Raw genomic sequence first — 17,723 nt, forward strand, 5'->3', positions numbered from 1 at the left:
AAAATAAAACAGCAAAACATGTTTCATACACAACAATGACTGTGTGTAAATAAACGCTTTTTGTAAATTTAATAATTCTTCAAAGATGGGTGTAAATATTACAACTTAACTGTCTCAGTGCGTGTCACACAACGTTTGTGTACATGCATGTTTAGAAATTAATTATACATCAAAACAAACCATAGATATTCATTCAAAAAAGTGTGTTAATTTTGAGTAATGCTGATGTAAATACTCTGTGTTAATAATGTATTTATATTTATTGGAATTTAATGTGTTTACATGTAAAAAAATGTAATAAAATCGGAAATGTTCAAATATTTATTGAACGCAATAGGTGTGTAAAAATGGTGAATGTTTCAAAGTGAAATTATTACATTTTGTATTCCATTTGGATATAAGTTACGGACGAAAGTAAATATATATAAATATTTCTTAAAACTTGGAAGATTTTATAAGTATAGTTTGATTTACACTCATGTTAATAATATTTACATGCATGATTTCAATTGACTGCATGCGAATGTGATTATGATAAGATCAGATGATGTTCTTCGACGTCAGGTGGTAATTCTTATCTCGCCGCAGCATGTATATTATGATATCGGCCTCAGGGAGTTAAAGAACATTGAGTAGACAGATTGATTTTCACATGGTGTCATCTATCCAACTAATCTTTTAGAGGGTGTAGGACGGGTTATTAGGTAAGGGAACATATATAATTGTATACAGGGGTATAATTTGTAGTCAGATGGAAAGTAGAATGTCCTTTAACAGTCAGTGTGGACAGATGTCTAACATTATATGAGCTGCACCATGGGTAAACCAACAAAGTGCATTTGTGACCAGCATGGATCCAGACCAGCCTGCGCATCCGCACAGTCTGGTCAGGATCCACGCTGTTCGCTAACATTTCTCAAATTGCAATAGGGTTTTAAGTGAACAGTATGGATCCTGACCAGACTGTGTGGATGCGCAGTCTGGTTTGGATCTATGCTGGTCACAAATGCACTATGTTGGTTTTCTCATGGTGTGGCTCATATATTTAGCTTATCATCTGCATAGTCAGACATCATTCTGTTTCATCAGTATGTCAAAACATCACAACGTATGCACTAAATATCTTGTTTTGTTGCTGATGTTACTTGTTTATGATAATTCCTATAAATTGAATAAAAGCACTATTGGCAAGCACGGTAAGGTGCAATAAAATCAGCCGGAAGATGCAGGAAGTAGTCTTAGAAACCAGCAAATAAGTCTTTAAAAACTTACAGTAGATCGAAAATCTCAGAAAACTTAATGATGTTTGGCAAGCATACACCAGTGGAACATCTTGAACTGTTCTTCCAAAATTATAAAACAACATGATAAATATTCAAAATGTGCCAGTTTCTTTAGAAATTTGTAGTTTGATGCATCAAATTCCATGAACATTTTGTTATTTTTAGCTTTTCTACCACTATAAGATGTTAATGAAAAGTTGCAATCCTACTAACCCTTAATCATCCATGTCTGTGTCCACAGCTTGTTTTTATTATGCTCCACGAAGGGTGAGCATATAGTTGCCGCTTTGTTCTGCCTTCTGTCCATCTGTCCATCTGTCTGTCTGTTATTATTGATGGATTTGCTTCAAACTTAAGATAGATGTTCCTCATCATTGCCTGTACTGTATAACACAAGGGCCATAACTCAGAGGTTTGTTAGAAAACTTTATGGTGATGAACGAGAAGTGTGAGTAATATATAAGGTTTCGAAATTTTATGGAAAGTATAACATATGAATATAGAATTATGATACAGACTAACAGTGTACAAAGACCTTTGGAGTGCAGTAAACTGGTATTTTTGTGTCCGAATTGAAACTGTACAAACCTGTGTTAAACAGCCAGTCAAAAGATGACACAACTTTGTGGTTGCTTAATGCAGGTAACTGCATAGGCTATGTGGAGATTAGAACAAAATGTAAGAAATGGCAGATTATATTCTTCTAAAATTGGAAAAAAATGACAGATACTATTCTCAAAAATTGGAAACAAAATTTAATGGTAATGTGTATTCTAAACAAATGGTAGAACTGAGAGACAGTTTTCTCACAAATTTTCTAAAAAAAACAATTGGCAAAACATGCCAGATAATACCAAATAATGTTCTCAAAATTATCAATTTTATTATAATGATTTTCAGTTTTTCATTTGGATGTCTAAGCCCTAATCCATACAGCATTATGATTTCAGAGCTATGCCACATACTGATATGCATATAAAGTGATTTAGGTCGGTACTAAACCGGAACAGTCATACTTTGTACAGATTGTTTATAATGTTTGTAAGTGTTGCCAAGAATTTTAAAAGTTAATAAATATTAAGAGCTTTCTACAGCCGACTGTAAATAATTTCCCTCCCAGTTTATTTATAAAAACGCTATGTTTTTCTCATTACAAACACATAATTTTTAATTAGCTACTAGAATGTTTTAAGGCAGCACCTTTAAAATTGTTATTTCAGGAGATTGTGTCAAATCCGAAGTTCTTTGAGGCAGGTGTGAGTTCTGATGATTTTTCCCAGGGTTCCCTTGGTAACTGTTGGTTTGTGGCTGCCTGTGCGTGTCTGGCGGAAGATTCAAAACTTTGGAAAAAGGTAAGAAACCACAGTGTTGAACTCCTGTTCTGTTGTCTTTACACCTGTGTTATAGATGGCTTTATGGTGGAGTAGGTTGCCACATCGCAGATGTTGGTTCGAGCCAGCTGGTTAAGGGCATAGAACTCTAAATGTGAGGAAGCTGTCGGCTGACTTACGGAAGATTGATGGTTGTATCCAGGTGCTCGCCTGTGATGAAATAATGGACCTGGGGTCTTGGTCCATCGTGAAAAGCTGGAATGTCACCATATGACCTAAAATTATGTCAGTTTGATGTTAAACCCAACGAAACTATGATGTTTTATAAGTTTAAGGGCGACTTTGCTAGAATTCAGGGCAAAATTTTTCCCAATAACAGAATTTCTTCAAACTTCGGATATTGAAGGACAGTCATCTAAGAAACAAAAATATGCAATAAAAATCATAGGTCCACTGGTATTGAAAAGGAGTTATCTGCCCTTGAAAACGTTTTGTGTGAAATTTTGACAAAGCTTCTGAGGTCATTTCGTTTATGCATTACCGTATATGTTCTGACCCTTAAATCTGTCTGAAATGTAAAAATAGTGTTTGATGACAGGACTGGAGTTCTTTTAAAACTATATTTTATCATTATGTTGAAGAGAAAATAGTTACCACCTTATGTGGGTTTTATAGTGGCGTTAATGCAGAGTTGCATGGAGTGGCACCTGGGGTCTTCCTCCAACATCAAAGCTGGTGAGTTGCCATATGACTTATAATTGAGTCGGTGTGACGTTAAACCCAACAAAATAAATAAAACAAAATAATGCAGAGTTGGTGTTACGCACAGACCATGTATACATTTATGATCATAGTGTTTCACCACACAAGTACTTGCAACACTGTGAAAGCAGTTAATTCACTGAGCATGAAATTTCATGGTCTTGCTTAAAACGGCACATTTACGGGGATTTAAATTCATATATTCAGCTTGGCAATTTACTTGTTCACTGCAATTTGATTTTGTTGATTAAATTGGCTCAGTTGCAAAATCCATGAAAATAAGGACCCTATGAATATCAAACTTTAGACTGCTAAATTTCTACAATGGACAGGTCCATCTTTCGGTTTGGACAGTACCGTTAACTGCTAAAAGGGGTGCTTACCAAAAAAGACAGAATGGCAAACAGTGCAGATTTTGATCCAATTTCTTCACCCAAAGCACTGCGAACTGTTCAGTTCAATTTAGATTTATTTAGGCACAGTAACAAGACATTTATATGAATACAAAAGATAGTTAAAATCCTTTACACAGTGCAATCTAAAAAGTATTGTATTTTGCACATGCTATAATTACGCAGGATCTATCTGATTTCAATAAATAGTGCACACTTTGTGATCGCATATCAAATATTATTTTATTTTTTCTAATGGTTTGTCAAATTACTACAAGTACTTGCCCTGGTCGTTGGTTGTTAATTATCTAAAACATCTGGTGGTGGAGGTGCAGGGGCATAGATATTTTGTGCAGCAGCATCTTGGTTATCACCTATTTCATCTACTGTAATAGTCTCAGGATCCTTTGACTGAATTCTTAATTTCTTATCCGATTTGTCCTTAATAGGAGAACATAATAGCTTGTATAATCTACCTTCCCAAATGTCAACCCTAGACTTAAATCTCGGAAATTTTGAAAGCTCTGCATCTGAGTCTACAAATCTTACTTTTGGTGAACTTTGTTTCTTACTATCTGTCTTAGAAGAAAACCATCTTGCTTTTTCAGTTGCTTGTACTTCATTTTGTGGCAGAAGTGCAGAACTTTCCGAGAGGCTTGAAAACTGATCCACATGCTTTTCCAAGTTTTTCAGATTTGGACATGATCTGCAAAGAATTCTGTCTCTTTTTGTTGATTTATTTCCTGAAAATGTGTGGGTATCAGGAAACTTGCTTGTCTCCACATCCTCTATTTTTCTGCTGGCAGTCAGATTTGGGCAGGAGTTTGATAGACCTGTGTTTCCTTTAGAGTACATGATCACAATTTGAAGCTTTTCCAATCTTCTGAAGAATAATTTTATTGCAGTTCTCTTGTTACTTATTACTCAAGATATATATGTACTTGGCTGGTTCTCTAAATTAAATCCAAATGGCTGGTTCTCTGGATGAAATCCAAAATGACTGGTTCTCTGGATGAAATCCAAATGACTGGTTTTCTGGACTGGGTTTGATATATAATGGCTGGTTCTTAAGATTTAGACAGTCCTCATTTTAATTGACTGGTTCTCTGGCTTCAGCTCAAATCTTTATGTGTTTATATGTTGACTGCTTTTCTTGACAAAGTCTGATGTTCATTGGCTTTTATTGAATGTGTTTGACAGCGCTCGATCTGTATGTCCTTGATAAAGTTTAACTTACTTCAATTGTCCGTATTGCCCAGGTTGTCCCAAAGCTTGTATGGACAAGTGAAATTTGACCAGAATTTACTATATAAATATCATACGGACAAGTACAAAAAAAACAATTGACAAAAATGGACAAGCAAGTCAAAATCAGATATCGCCACTCCTGTACTTAGTGACTTTATTGGTGTAGTTTGGCCAATAATGTGATAGCATTTTATTCCATCTTGCTGCTGTAACAGAATAGCTTAACTGTTGCTTTAGTTGGATTTAGATGATTAAATCCAGAAGATTAGGAGATGAGTAAATTCCTCACTTTATTGTAATTTTGTAGTTTTCTGGAATGTTTGTTAAATGTCAGTTATATTCTCTTAATATTTCCTCTTCTTGATGACTTTCTTTTCCCAGTGCTTAAAATTGTAACTTCGGTTTCTGATGAAAACAATAAAACAGGCATTAACTGAATCATACAATGAAAAAATTTAAAAACCTGATATAAATTTATTTCTTTGATTTCACTACTTGTGTACAAACTTTTTATACAACATATTTTATGATAAAAATGTTGCTTAAAATAGAAAAAAAAAATAGAATTATTAATTTTCATATTAATTTATTTTCTGGTTGCATATAATTATAGATATAGAAGATTAAAGAACTACTGATGATGGTTTATAAATAGTACATTACTTACAGTTAATAAGTCCCACAATAAGTTCGCTGTCCAAAATGTTTTATTTGATGGAAGTATTTAGTGCGTGAAATGTTAAAAGTGCAGGTTTTATATTACACAAAAAGTTGATGTTATATACCATATACCCCATATAAACATCCCCACTCTTAAACACAACCCCATATTTGAAAAAAAATATATATAAAAGTAATTAAGTGGAAACTCAAGAGTAATAAGTGAAACTTTGTTGGCTTGAACACAGATGATTTGAGTACTGCCCTTCACTTGAACTTGTTGTCAAGTCCCTTTACATAATGTGTGTACTACTGTGAAATCATTAATATTCGTGGGGAACTAATTTTCGTGGATTTCGTGGTTGAGTCAATCCACGAAATCTACTCCCAACAAACAAGTAAAATTCCCTTTCATTTTATGTTCAAAAGTTGAAATTCACGAATTCATATCACAACGAAATCGCCATTTTGAACAAAAGCACGAAATTTCATGCTCACGAAAATAAATGATTTCACAGTATATTGTTTGATGGCTCAAACTACTGATGACTCGAACAGATTTTTCCAGGCCCCGTCGAAATAGAGCAAATGAAGTTGGACTGTATTGGTGTGATAATTAATTCATTAGAAGTTGTATTTATTGTTAGTATCAAAAAACTTTTTTTTTAAACTTGGCCTTTTAAGTAAATTCTGCAAAATACAGTATTGTTGATTTAGCCATGCTGAAACACGTGCAGTGCAAGCGCTATTTGAAATCCAGGCCTGACTTATTCCACTCGAGCCAAATACAGGTTTTGTTATAAGAACCATTATTATATTTCAGATTGTACCAGACAATGAAGAGCAGGAATGGAATGAGAAGAATAAATATGCTGGGATATTTCACTTTAAATTCTGGCGATGTGGGCAATGGATGGATGTAGTAATTGACGATTACTTGCCAACTAGGCAAGGTCGTCTAATATTTGTCCATTCCAACACAAGGAATGAGTTTTGGTCAGCACTTCTGGAAAAAGCTTATGCAAAGTACGTAGTGTTTTATTATATCTGTATTGATTCTTTGGTAAAGCTTTAACACAGTTTTATCAGCCAGCTACCTTATGCCTGGCATTTTAAGCCTAACCAGTGTTCCTTGATTCTGCACAAATACAGACTTGTTTTCAGTAACTGACATCTTCCCAACATAGAGCATAGGTGGAGAACAAAGGACAGTAGATGCATTAATTTCAGAGATGTTTTCTTAGATACTGCACAGAGTATAGCATGCCGCATTAATTAAGGAAGGGTAAAAAGTCATTTTTAGTCGGAAAGTCTGAGTCTGATGTATAACTCATGCTAAAAAAAGAGTAAAACTTCGATTGCTCAAGGTGGCATGGGGATGAGCAATATGCATAAGTTATCCAGGACTTGGACTGATCTAAAAATAGAAAAATATAAGTAAAACAACCGGGAACCACATGAATTGCTTGAAGGAGCCTGTTTATTCAAACCATGGATAACCAAGTGTTTTACTGTACTGAACGTTTCCCACCAGTCTTCCACTACACAAAAAATTTGGATCATTAATGCACATGTAGGCAAAGCAAAAATCTTCAATTATCATTGACCTTCAACCTACTGGTGGCAAACGATTCGGCCTTTGTGATCAGTGCAGACTGTGATCAACCTGCACATCCGAGCAGCGCGGAGCAGGCTTATCGTGGTCTACACTGTTTGTAGTTCAGTAAGTAAATTCTCAGTCACCCCTGTGAATAATAAATGGTATCATCCAAATTGAATGATGGTCCAGTCCATTGCAGAAATTTAGCAGGTTAAAGTTTAAGGTACTAATCATTTAGGATAACCTGTCAGTTTAGCAAATCAATATATAAACATTGATTTCAGGCGGGTGACCCAATGTGCTCACAGCTGGCATGTTAGTATCTACATATTATATATAAGTAGTACAGAAGACGTAGATATTGTAATACTAGCTGCCTGGTTCACCCATATCAAATAATCTTGTTTTAAAAATATTGATCTGTGCAGCTGACATGTTAACCTAGATTATTAATACTGACCACTCAGTAAAATGTATATTATCAAATTAGTATGTCAATTAAGGAGGCAAAACCTGTATGTTTATTCCTCTTTTCTCAGATTAGCTGGGGATTATGAATCCCTGGTGGCGGGAAATGCGAAAGATGCACTGGTAGATATGACAGGCGGGGTAGGGGAGAGAATTGCCATGGAAGACTATGCAACACCAGAAAAACAGAAAGATCTGTTCAGGATTCTGAAACATTCCAAAGAAAACCATTCTTTGATGAGTGCATCTATTGTAGTACGTATTTACTTTCTTGTTTTAAGTCAACTATAAGATGTTGATATACATAAGATATTGTGGATATTATATTTCCTAATTTAAGTAGTGTTACAATTTACCATCCATAAAATTGAATAAAAAAACACAGCAATTTATTTTATTTTACACATTGTCAAATTCCCACAACTCCATGAAATTAAATGAAAATGCAATTGAATTACAGGATTTTATAAACTTAAACACCAATATAGATGTCTAAGTATACAAGCAACAGTTTTCAAATCTCGGTTAATGCCCTCTATTTGTAACAGTAATTTAATGATTTCATGGTACTGCAGTTGAAAAAAAAGCAGCATTTGAGCCACACCATTAGAAAACCAACATAGTGCATTTGCGAACCGCATGGATCCAGACCAGACTGCGCATCTGTGCAGTCTGGTCAGGATCAATGCTGTTCGCTAACGTTTTCTCTAATTGCAATAGGCTTTGAAAGAGACCAGAATGAATCCTGACCAGATTGCGCGGATGTGCATGCTGGTCGCAAATGCAATATGTTGGTTTTCTCACGGTGCGGCTCATATGTCTCATACTTTGTCCAAATTTACTATGAGTTTATGATCAGTATCTTCAGAGTATTCAATTTGGAAAAAGACTGTAATGATGCTGCAAGGGGCCTCCGTGGCCGAGTGCTTAATGTCACTGACTTCAAATCACTTGGCCCTCATTCATGTGGCTTCGAGTCTCACTCGGGGCGTTGAAATCTTCATTTGAGGAAGCCATCCAGCTGGCTTATGGAAAGTTGGTGGTTCTACCCAGGTGCCCACTCAAGATGAAATATTGCACTGAGGTGCTCCTGGGGTCTTCACCATCGAAGCTGGACAGTCGCCATATGACCTATAATTTTGTTGGTCCGACGTTAAACATAACAGAATAAAATAAATGAATTAATGATGTTGCCCATTGTTTCATAGTAAGACTTCATGGCATTCTTGTATGCCCATGAAACTGGATGTATTAATTAATTACCTGCAGTGGCAAGCAGAAGTTGTCTGCTCTCAGACTTGAGCAGTTCTAATAATCTAGTTTCTAACAGACTTGTTAGTGAACACTGAAATGATAATTTGACCCAACCTTTTAAATTTAAAATGATAGTATTTGTATATTTCATGCCATATCACATAAAACATTGACCAAGTAGTTTTAACTTTAAATTGCCCCCTCACAACTACTCTAAACAGGCAACAGGTAACGATATGGAGGCGGAGTTATCGTGTGGTCTGGTCAAAGGCCACGCCTACAGTGTAACAGCTGTTAAGAAGATCAAGTTAGGGACTGGACTGTTTTCGATATTTGCACGAGATTACCTACAGATGGTGAGATGTCGCAACCCGTGGGGCGGTACCGAGTGGAAAGGGGCTTGGAGTGATGGGTAGGTATTAAATGTATTTTTAACATAAAAGTAAATGAATTAAAGGCAGCTTTGAACAAGGCCTTAAATTCTTATAATACACCCTTCTTTAAAATTACATAACAAACCTTAGTATGTTCTTCATTCTGCCTTCTAAAAACATATACATACAGTAAAATGCCAGGGGCTCGAGGTTGGAAGGGGATGAAATAAGTGCTCTATCTCTGAAGTTATCCATCCATATATGAGATAGAAGAAAAATGATCTTGAAACACATGAATTGCTTTAGGGCGCCCTAGGACTTGAGCGAGCATTGTTTAACTGTAACATGCAAAGAAAATTACATTAAAATGTCTGGTAAATGATTATCAACCAGTACAGAATAACAACCCTTGCTGTACATGACTTGGCAATCTCACTAAAATACTTGATCTTCCTAAATGAAGCATTAATACCTGATGATTTTAATCACAATGCCTGACTGTGATACATTGTATAAAAAAATGATTCATTTCTGTTTATAGGTCAGCAGAATGGAAGAAAGTCAGTGACAGTCAGAAGAAAGATCTAGGACTAACATTTGATGACAATGGAGAATTCTGGTATGTTTATTTACTTGGCATTGTATAACTAATATGAGGATAGAGATGTTGGGGTTTTCATTGTTCTTACAAAGTGATTGAAATTAATAAATCAAGAAATAATATATCCTGGACAGTGATGTGATTTGTTGTTGAATAAAATTGTTGGAGTTCAGATGCAATGGAATTATATCACAAGGGAACAGCCTGAGAATACACATGTGAATAACAAAAAATTATTTTATGCAAGAGAAAGTCACTGAAATATAATTGAGCCGCACCATGAGAAAACCACCATAATCAAGTTGTGTTAGAATAATGGTTAATTTTATACACTTAATGCATGTAAATAACCAGCAGTCCCTTATGTATCAAAGAAATGAATCTAATATTATATATATATATAGATGCTTCATTGATTACTACAAATTTTTTACTACACTATTTTTTCAACATTATAAATTAAAAAAAGAACATGTGAGAATTATGTGCATATGTGTAAAATTAGAATGCACTCCCTAATCAGGATAGTTTCAAGGAAGACGGGTCAGGTTAACTGACCACTTTTACATTAAAAATGCCTTTGAAAAAAAGATGTTAAAACCTATGTAAGACAAGTCAGTATAAAACTTCAAGTGTGCAATTCTAACCTTCATTTTTTAAATTTGAAAATCATATAAAAATACCAAACTTGTTTTCCTGCTTGTACTTCAGGATGTCCTATGAGGATTTCTGCCATTACTTTACCAGCATGGACATCTGTCACATGATCAACATGTCATTCTTTTCCTTCAAGAAAACATGGCGGGAAGGGAAGGTTAGCGGCATGTGGAAGAAACCAGACAGGGCTGGAGGTTGCGGGAATCACTCAACATTCCTCAATAACCCTCAGGTAGCTATAAAGATATCATGGTGTAGCAGAAAAGGTCCATGCCACTCACCCTAGAGGTAGTGGGAGTGAATGCAACATCTTGTGTGATACCAGAACAGAGTCCAGAGTCATAAAAATGAGTTTGGAGACCAGTCTGTGAATGCAGCCTTGTCATTGGTCAATTTCAGAAGTGAGCTCAGAATTAACCAGTCAGATGAGTTTTGAGACTGGTCGCCAAACTCAGTTTTATAACCTCAGATACTTGTTTTTCACAGAAAAAGTTAAGAAGTGTTCAAATGATATAAGATTCTTTCACTCATTGTAGATGCAGATGGGAATATCCGGCGCCAGGGTTATTGTGTAGCCAGTAATGAGGCTGTGCCGAGTAACCACATAATCAGATACCCTCAAGTCGGATATTCCCTTAAAATTCAAGATATTGAGATTCACCTGTATTTATTGTAACAGGGAATGAAGAAGAGATAATGTTGCCTTTAGAACTACAGGATAATGGTTGTGTTTTATTGTTATGATATACGGTATATTTGATATAATGGAGGATGAAGACGATGGTGTCTCTAGAACAACAGGACAGTGTTTGTGTTTTATTGTTCCAGTATATATTTGATATAACAGGTGATGAAAATGAGACAGATATGTCTCTCGACAACAGGATAATGTTTATGTTTTATATACAGTATATATTTGACATAACAGGTAATGAAAATGAGATAAATATGTCTCTCGACAACAGGATAATGTATATTTTTTATTATTCCAGTATATATTTGACATAACAGGTAATGAAAATGAGATAAATATGTCTCTCGACAACAGAATAATGTTTATGTTTTATTATTCCAGTATATATTTGATATAACAGGTAATGAAAATGAGATAAATATGTCTCTCGACAACAGGAAAATGTATATGTTTTATTATTCCAGTGTATATTTGACATAACAGGTAATGAAAATGAGATAAATATGTCTGTCAAACAACAGGATAATGTCTCAGACTGTGTTTTATTGTTACAGTACATATTTGACATAACAGAGGATGAAGATGAGATAATGGTGTCTCTAGAACAACAGGATAAACGTGTTGACAAAGGAAAGGATAACTATACCATTGGCTTCACTATACTGAGGGTAAGTCTTGTTTTACTGTTACCTAATTGTATAAAAGGAAATGGGGGAGTTTATGACAGTAAATAGAAATTTGTTTCTGCTTTGCAGAAAGTTCTCAGTAAATTCCCATTTCAAGATCAACAACCTCTATACAACAGGCACATTTAAGTCCTTGAAGTAAGGGGCCTGTTAGCTGAGCTCTATGTGGAGAGAGCAGATCTGTAGGTCTTGAGTTCTGTCCCAGGCAAGACGTATGCTCTTAAGTACAGTTTGATAAAGGAAACTGTGTGAAGAAGTTTTAAGTTACTTGAGGAGAACAAGTTAGTACTGATACAGAATTGGTTAAGGTTTTACATAACTGAAATACTGTTAAAAAGAGGTGTTAAACCCAAAAGAAACAAAAAAACTAAACAGTGTTCTAAGTGTTCCCAGAAAAACTTCGGTATGAGACTCAAACTTTTTCAGATTATTGTATACATTGTATTGTGTTGTATATATTGTATTGTATAATATATTGGTTAAGTTTGTTTAACTTAAAATAAATTGACTTTCCTTTTGAAATTCTAGTTGTTAGAACAATATCTTCAACTGCTTTTGAACTTACAGCAAAATGGTTTTATTTAAAATATATTTTCTAGAGTACTTTTTAGATAATATATTTATTTGTATAAGAAACTGAATTCTTGTGTTATATAGATGAAATATGTTTGGTAATTTGCCTAAAAATCCAAATAGAAAACAGTCTAGTAGTTTGAGGAGGTGTTTGATTGATTTTATATGTTGATTTTAGGCGGATATAAACCGGAAGTACCGAATGCATGACCGACTTGATCGTGTGTCCTCTGGACCATTTGTGCTGTCAAGAAGTGTGTTTAACCGTGTCAAATTGACTAGAGGACGCTACTGTATTATTCCTTCAACTTTTGACCCAGGACAAGTTGGGGACTTTGTCCTGCGGATTTATGCTAGTACCAACTTAAACTTGATGTAAGTGTATTAACTTAAACTTGATATAAGTGTTGTAAATTAAACTTGAACTTGGTTTGAACTTGATGTAAGTGTAACAACTTAAACTTAATGTAAGTGTAATAAACTTGATGTAACTGTAACATCTTAAACTTGATGTAAGTGTAATAAACTTGATGTAAGTGTAACAACTTAAACTTGTATATTTAAGTGTTAGAACTTAAACTTTGTTTGTAACTGTTACAACATAAACTTGATATAAATGTTACCATTTAAACTCTATGTCACTGTAACAACTTAAACTTGATGTAAGTGTTACAATTTAAACTTGATTTAAGTGCAACAACTTAATCTTGATGTAAGTATAACAACCTAATCTTGATATCAGTGTAACAACTTGAACTTGATGTAAATGTAACAACTTAAAATTGATGTAAGTGTAACAACTTAAACTTGATGGGACTGTTACAATTTAAACTTGATATGTAAGTGTAACAGCTTAAACTTGATTGGAGTGTTACAATTTAAACTTGATATAAGTGCAACAACTTAATGTAGATGTAACAACTTAACCTTGATGGAACTGTTACAATTTAAACCTGATACAAGTGTAACAATTTAAACTTGATATGTAAGTGTAACAGCTAAAACTTGATTGAAGTGTTACAATTTAAACTTGATGTAAGTGTAACAACTTAATGTAAGTTTAACAACTTAAACTTGATATGGGTCACAACTTAAACTTGATGCAAGTGAAACAGCTTAAACTTGATATATAACACCTGAAATTTGGTATGTAAGTGTTACTTCTTAAACTTGATATAAGTGTAACAATTAAGTTTTACAACTTAAACTTTTTGTAAGTGTAACAGCTTAAACTTGATATGTAAATGTTACAAATTAAACTTGATATAAGTATTAAAACTTAAACTTGAAAAAATAACAATATAAACTTGATGTAACTTAAATGACTGTGTTATGTATCTTCGCATATATCAATAAAAATGATAAGATAACAAATTCCGTAGCACCTTTGACATAATATTACTACATAATATTATATAATTTTAAAATATCTATATTCTTGTAGCAAACATTTGTTTTTCTCAGAAGTTGGTGATTTTTTACAGGTTAAACTTTGAATTTCTACAATTAATTTTCCAGAAATACCAGTTTTTAGATTCTGATGCTGTATTGATATTTTCTCCATTACTGTGAAATCTTAAATAATTTTTGGTGGACTAATTTCCCAAAATTTTATAGTAACAAGCAATTTTTCCTTTTAATTTGAATTCTTCAGAACTTTATGCCCACAGAATGAATTGATTTGACAGTAGTATTTCTTTATTCATATGTAATATCCATGGGATTAAATAACAAGGCAATTTGGAAAATGAAATGTTTTGTCATTAATCACAGTGAACTGATACATGACGAGCCCCAGCCAGGATCCTGTTGTGGGTTTGCCATGAAGAGGTCTAAGATTGCTGCTACACAGATCACGCTGGTCAAAGCTGATGGGCTTGAGCCCCAGGATAAAGGTTCCAGTGAGTATTTGGTTGTTCAGTTTTTAGCTCACATGTCACAAAGTGACAGTGTGAGCTTTTGTGATCGCGCAGCGTCCGTCGTCCGTCCGTCCGTGCGTCCGTGCGTAAACTTTTGCTTGTGACCTCTCTAGAAGTCACATTTTTCATGGGATCTTTATGAAAGTTGGTCAGAATGTTCATCTTGATGATATCTAGGTCAAGTTCGAAACTGGGTCACGTGCGGTCAAAAACTAGGTCAGTAGGTCTAAAAATAGAAAAACCTTTTGACCTCTCTAGAGGCCACATTTTTCACAAGATCTTCATGAAAATTGGTCAGAATGTTCATCTTGATGATATCTAGGTCAAGTTCGAAACTGGGTCACGTGCCTTCAAAAACTAGGTCAGTAGGTCAGATAATAGAAAAACCTTGTGACCTCTCTAGAGGCCATATTTTTCATGGGATCTGTATGAAAGTTGGTGTGAATGTTCATCTTGATGATATCTAGGTCAAGTTCGAAACTGGGTCAGCTGCGGTCAAAAACTAGGTCATTAGGTCTAAAAATAGAAAAACCTTGTGACCTCTCTAGAGGTCATACTTTTGAATGGATCTTCATGAAAATTGGTCAGAATGTTCACCTTGATGATATCTAGGTCAAGTTTGAAACTGGGTCACGTGCCATCAATAACTAGGTCAGTAGGTCAAATAATAAAAAAACCTTGTGACCTCTCTAGAAGCCATATTTTTCATGGGAACTGTATGAAGTTTGGTCTGAATGTTCATCTTGATGATATCTAGGCCAAGTTCGAAACTGGGTCAACTGTGATTAAAAACTAGGTCAGTAGGTCTAAAAATAGAAAAACCTTGTGACCTCTCTAGAGGCCATATTTTTCACAAGATCTTCATGAAAATTGGTCAGAATGTTCACCTTGATGATATCTAGGTCAGATTTGAAACTGGGTCATGTGCCGTCAAAAACTAGGTCAGTAGGTCAAATAATAGAAAAACCTTGTGACCTCTCTAGAGGCCATATTTTTCATGGGATCTGTATGAAAGTTGGTCTGAATGTTCATCTTGATGATATCTAGGTCAGGTTCAAAACTGGGTCACATGAGCTCAAAAACTAGGTCACTATGTCAAATAATAGAAAAAAACGACGTCATACTCAGTTCAAAACTTGATCATGTTGGGACAGGTGAGCGATTCAGGACCATCATGGTCCTCTTGTTAGATAAATATTGCAAGAAAATGGCACCAATTGTTAGTCCCCAACATTGCATAACATCGAAGGGGACTATAAGAGTGTCCTCCATCCATCCGTCTGTCCATCTGTCTTTCTGCAAATCTAGATCCTGCAGCTACGAGAAAAGTAATCAACTTGAAGCTAGGTTCATAAAACTTGGTATGTTGTAACTTGATATGTGTATAGAGGGCAGTATGTAGATAATGCACATACATGATTTGTGCTTGTTGCTCAAAGGTCAAGGTCACTATTGAAGGTCAAGTAAAAATTGTTTCTGCTTCATAACTTTTATATGCATTGATGGATTTTCTTAGTGGTAACACAAACGTTCCCCAAAATGAGACAATGTGTCAACACATGATCTATGCTTGTCGGTTAAAGGTCAAGGTCACTGTTTAAGGTCAGGTGAAAATTTGTTCTGCCCCATAACTTTTAATTGCATGAATGTTTTTTTACTACACAGAAATGTTTCCCATAATTAAAATTAATTTGTCAAGCACATGACCCATTGATATTGGTCAGAGATCAAGGTCACTATTGAAGATCAAGTAAAAATTTGTTTCATAACTTTTATTTGCATTGATTGATTATCTTAATACTGCACACAACTGTTCCCCATGATAAGACAATGTGTCGTGTATGATCTATGCTTGTAGGTCAAGGTCACTATTGAATTTTAAGTAAAAACAGTTTTTGTTTGTTAGCTCCTAGTTTCCTTGAAGCATTTTTTAGTCCTTACACATGTTGCCAACAACTGCAAGGGATGAACACTAACAAAGTTTTATATGGTAGGGGACTTCTGTATTGCCACTGCAATACTCGGTCACTTGTTACGTCTGATATCCAAACTTCGATCGTATAATGCATTGATTTTACCCTTTCCCCTTGAAAAGTTAGGTATGGAAGCAGCCCAGTTGTGATACTAAAACTTGGATAAGTCTTCTTGTGTGCTTGCCTATGTTTGAAAGAATGCCCTAGTCAATCTTCCATTCAGCATTAAAGCTAGAAAATTGTTAGTGACCAAAACTGACAATTAACACACGTAGCTAGGATTCATGTGATGTACAGTGCATGTCAAAGTAACTTTCATTAGTAAATTAAGTTGTTTTTAGCTTGATTTTTCGCAGAAAAAGTAGAGCTATTGCACTCGCCCCGGCATTGGCGTCACCGTTGCTGATGGTTATAGTTTTTGATAAAGTTAAATATCTCTGTTACTGTCAAAGCTATTGACTTAAAACTTAAAATAGTTATTTACTATCAAAGTCTACACCAGGATAAACAATCGCCTTAACTCTGATTTGTATTTTAAAAGAGATATGCCCCTTTTTGACTTAGAAATGTTTGGCTGAAGTTTCTGATAAAGTCAAATACCTCTGTTACTATCAAAGCTTTTGACTTGAAACTTAGAATAGTTATTTACTATCAAAGTCTACACCAGGAGAAACAATCCCCATAACTCTGGTTTGAATTTGACAGAGTTATGCCCCTTTTTAATTTTTTGGTTAAAGTTTTATAAAAAATTTACAGTCACAGCTCTAATTCAGACTCAAGCACTGAGAAAAGTCAAGCGTGCTGTCTTACATACAGCTCTTGTTACCATTGTATTTTCATAGCCGCTGACCCATATTGCATTGTGAAGTATGAGGGAAGAAGTTTAGAGAACCACTACAAGGAAGATACATTGAATCCAGAATGGAATGACAGGGTTACACTATACAGGAAGAAACCTAACCAGGAAGTAGTAATAGAGGTATGTATTATAGGTAAACAAGGGAAAATGCGTTACATAATTAAAAGGGAAAATGTGTTACATCAGAGGTATGTATTATAGGTAAAGAAGGGAAAATGTGTGACATAAGAGAGAAAATGTGTGACATCAGAGGTATGTGTTGTAGGTAAAGAAGGGAAAATGTGTGACATAAGAGGTATGTATTGTAGGTAAACAGTGGAAAATGTGTGACATCAGAGGAATGTATTGTTGGCAAACAAGGGAGAATGTGTGACATCAGAGGTGTGTAT

At 34.8% G+C, this 17,723-nt stretch overlaps 1 protein-coding gene across 3 annotated transcripts in view; it reads left to right on the forward strand.

Moving 5' to 3' along the window:
* Window positions 1–17,723, forward strand: part of LOC128558437 (calpain-5-like) — a 48,542-nt gene that overhangs the window by 25,398 nt on the left and 5,421 nt on the right. For all 3 annotated transcript variants that reach the window (XM_053547599.1, XM_053547600.1, XM_053547598.1), the window contains exons 3-12: window positions 2,504–2,635; window positions 6,500–6,702; window positions 7,816–7,999; window positions 9,220–9,410; window positions 9,914–9,991; window positions 10,685–10,862; window positions 11,879–11,992; window positions 12,762–12,958; window positions 14,357–14,484; window positions 17,318–17,454. In XM_053547599.1, coding sequence (XP_053403574.1) covers window positions 2,504–2,635; window positions 6,500–6,702; window positions 7,816–7,999; window positions 9,220–9,410; window positions 9,914–9,991; window positions 10,685–10,862; window positions 11,879–11,992; window positions 12,762–12,958; window positions 14,357–14,484; window positions 17,318–17,454 — 1,542 coding nt within the window. The remainder of the gene's footprint in view (window positions 1–2,503; window positions 2,636–6,499; window positions 6,703–7,815; window positions 8,000–9,219; window positions 9,411–9,913; window positions 9,992–10,684; window positions 10,863–11,878; window positions 11,993–12,761; window positions 12,959–14,356; window positions 14,485–17,317; window positions 17,455–17,723) is intronic.

The sequence above is a fragment of the Mercenaria mercenaria genome, chromosome 7 (assembly GCF_021730395.1).
Source record: "Mercenaria mercenaria strain notata chromosome 7, MADL_Memer_1, whole genome shotgun sequence".
In the NCBI taxonomy this organism is placed as follows: domain Eukaryota; kingdom Metazoa; phylum Mollusca; class Bivalvia; order Venerida; family Veneridae; genus Mercenaria; species Mercenaria mercenaria.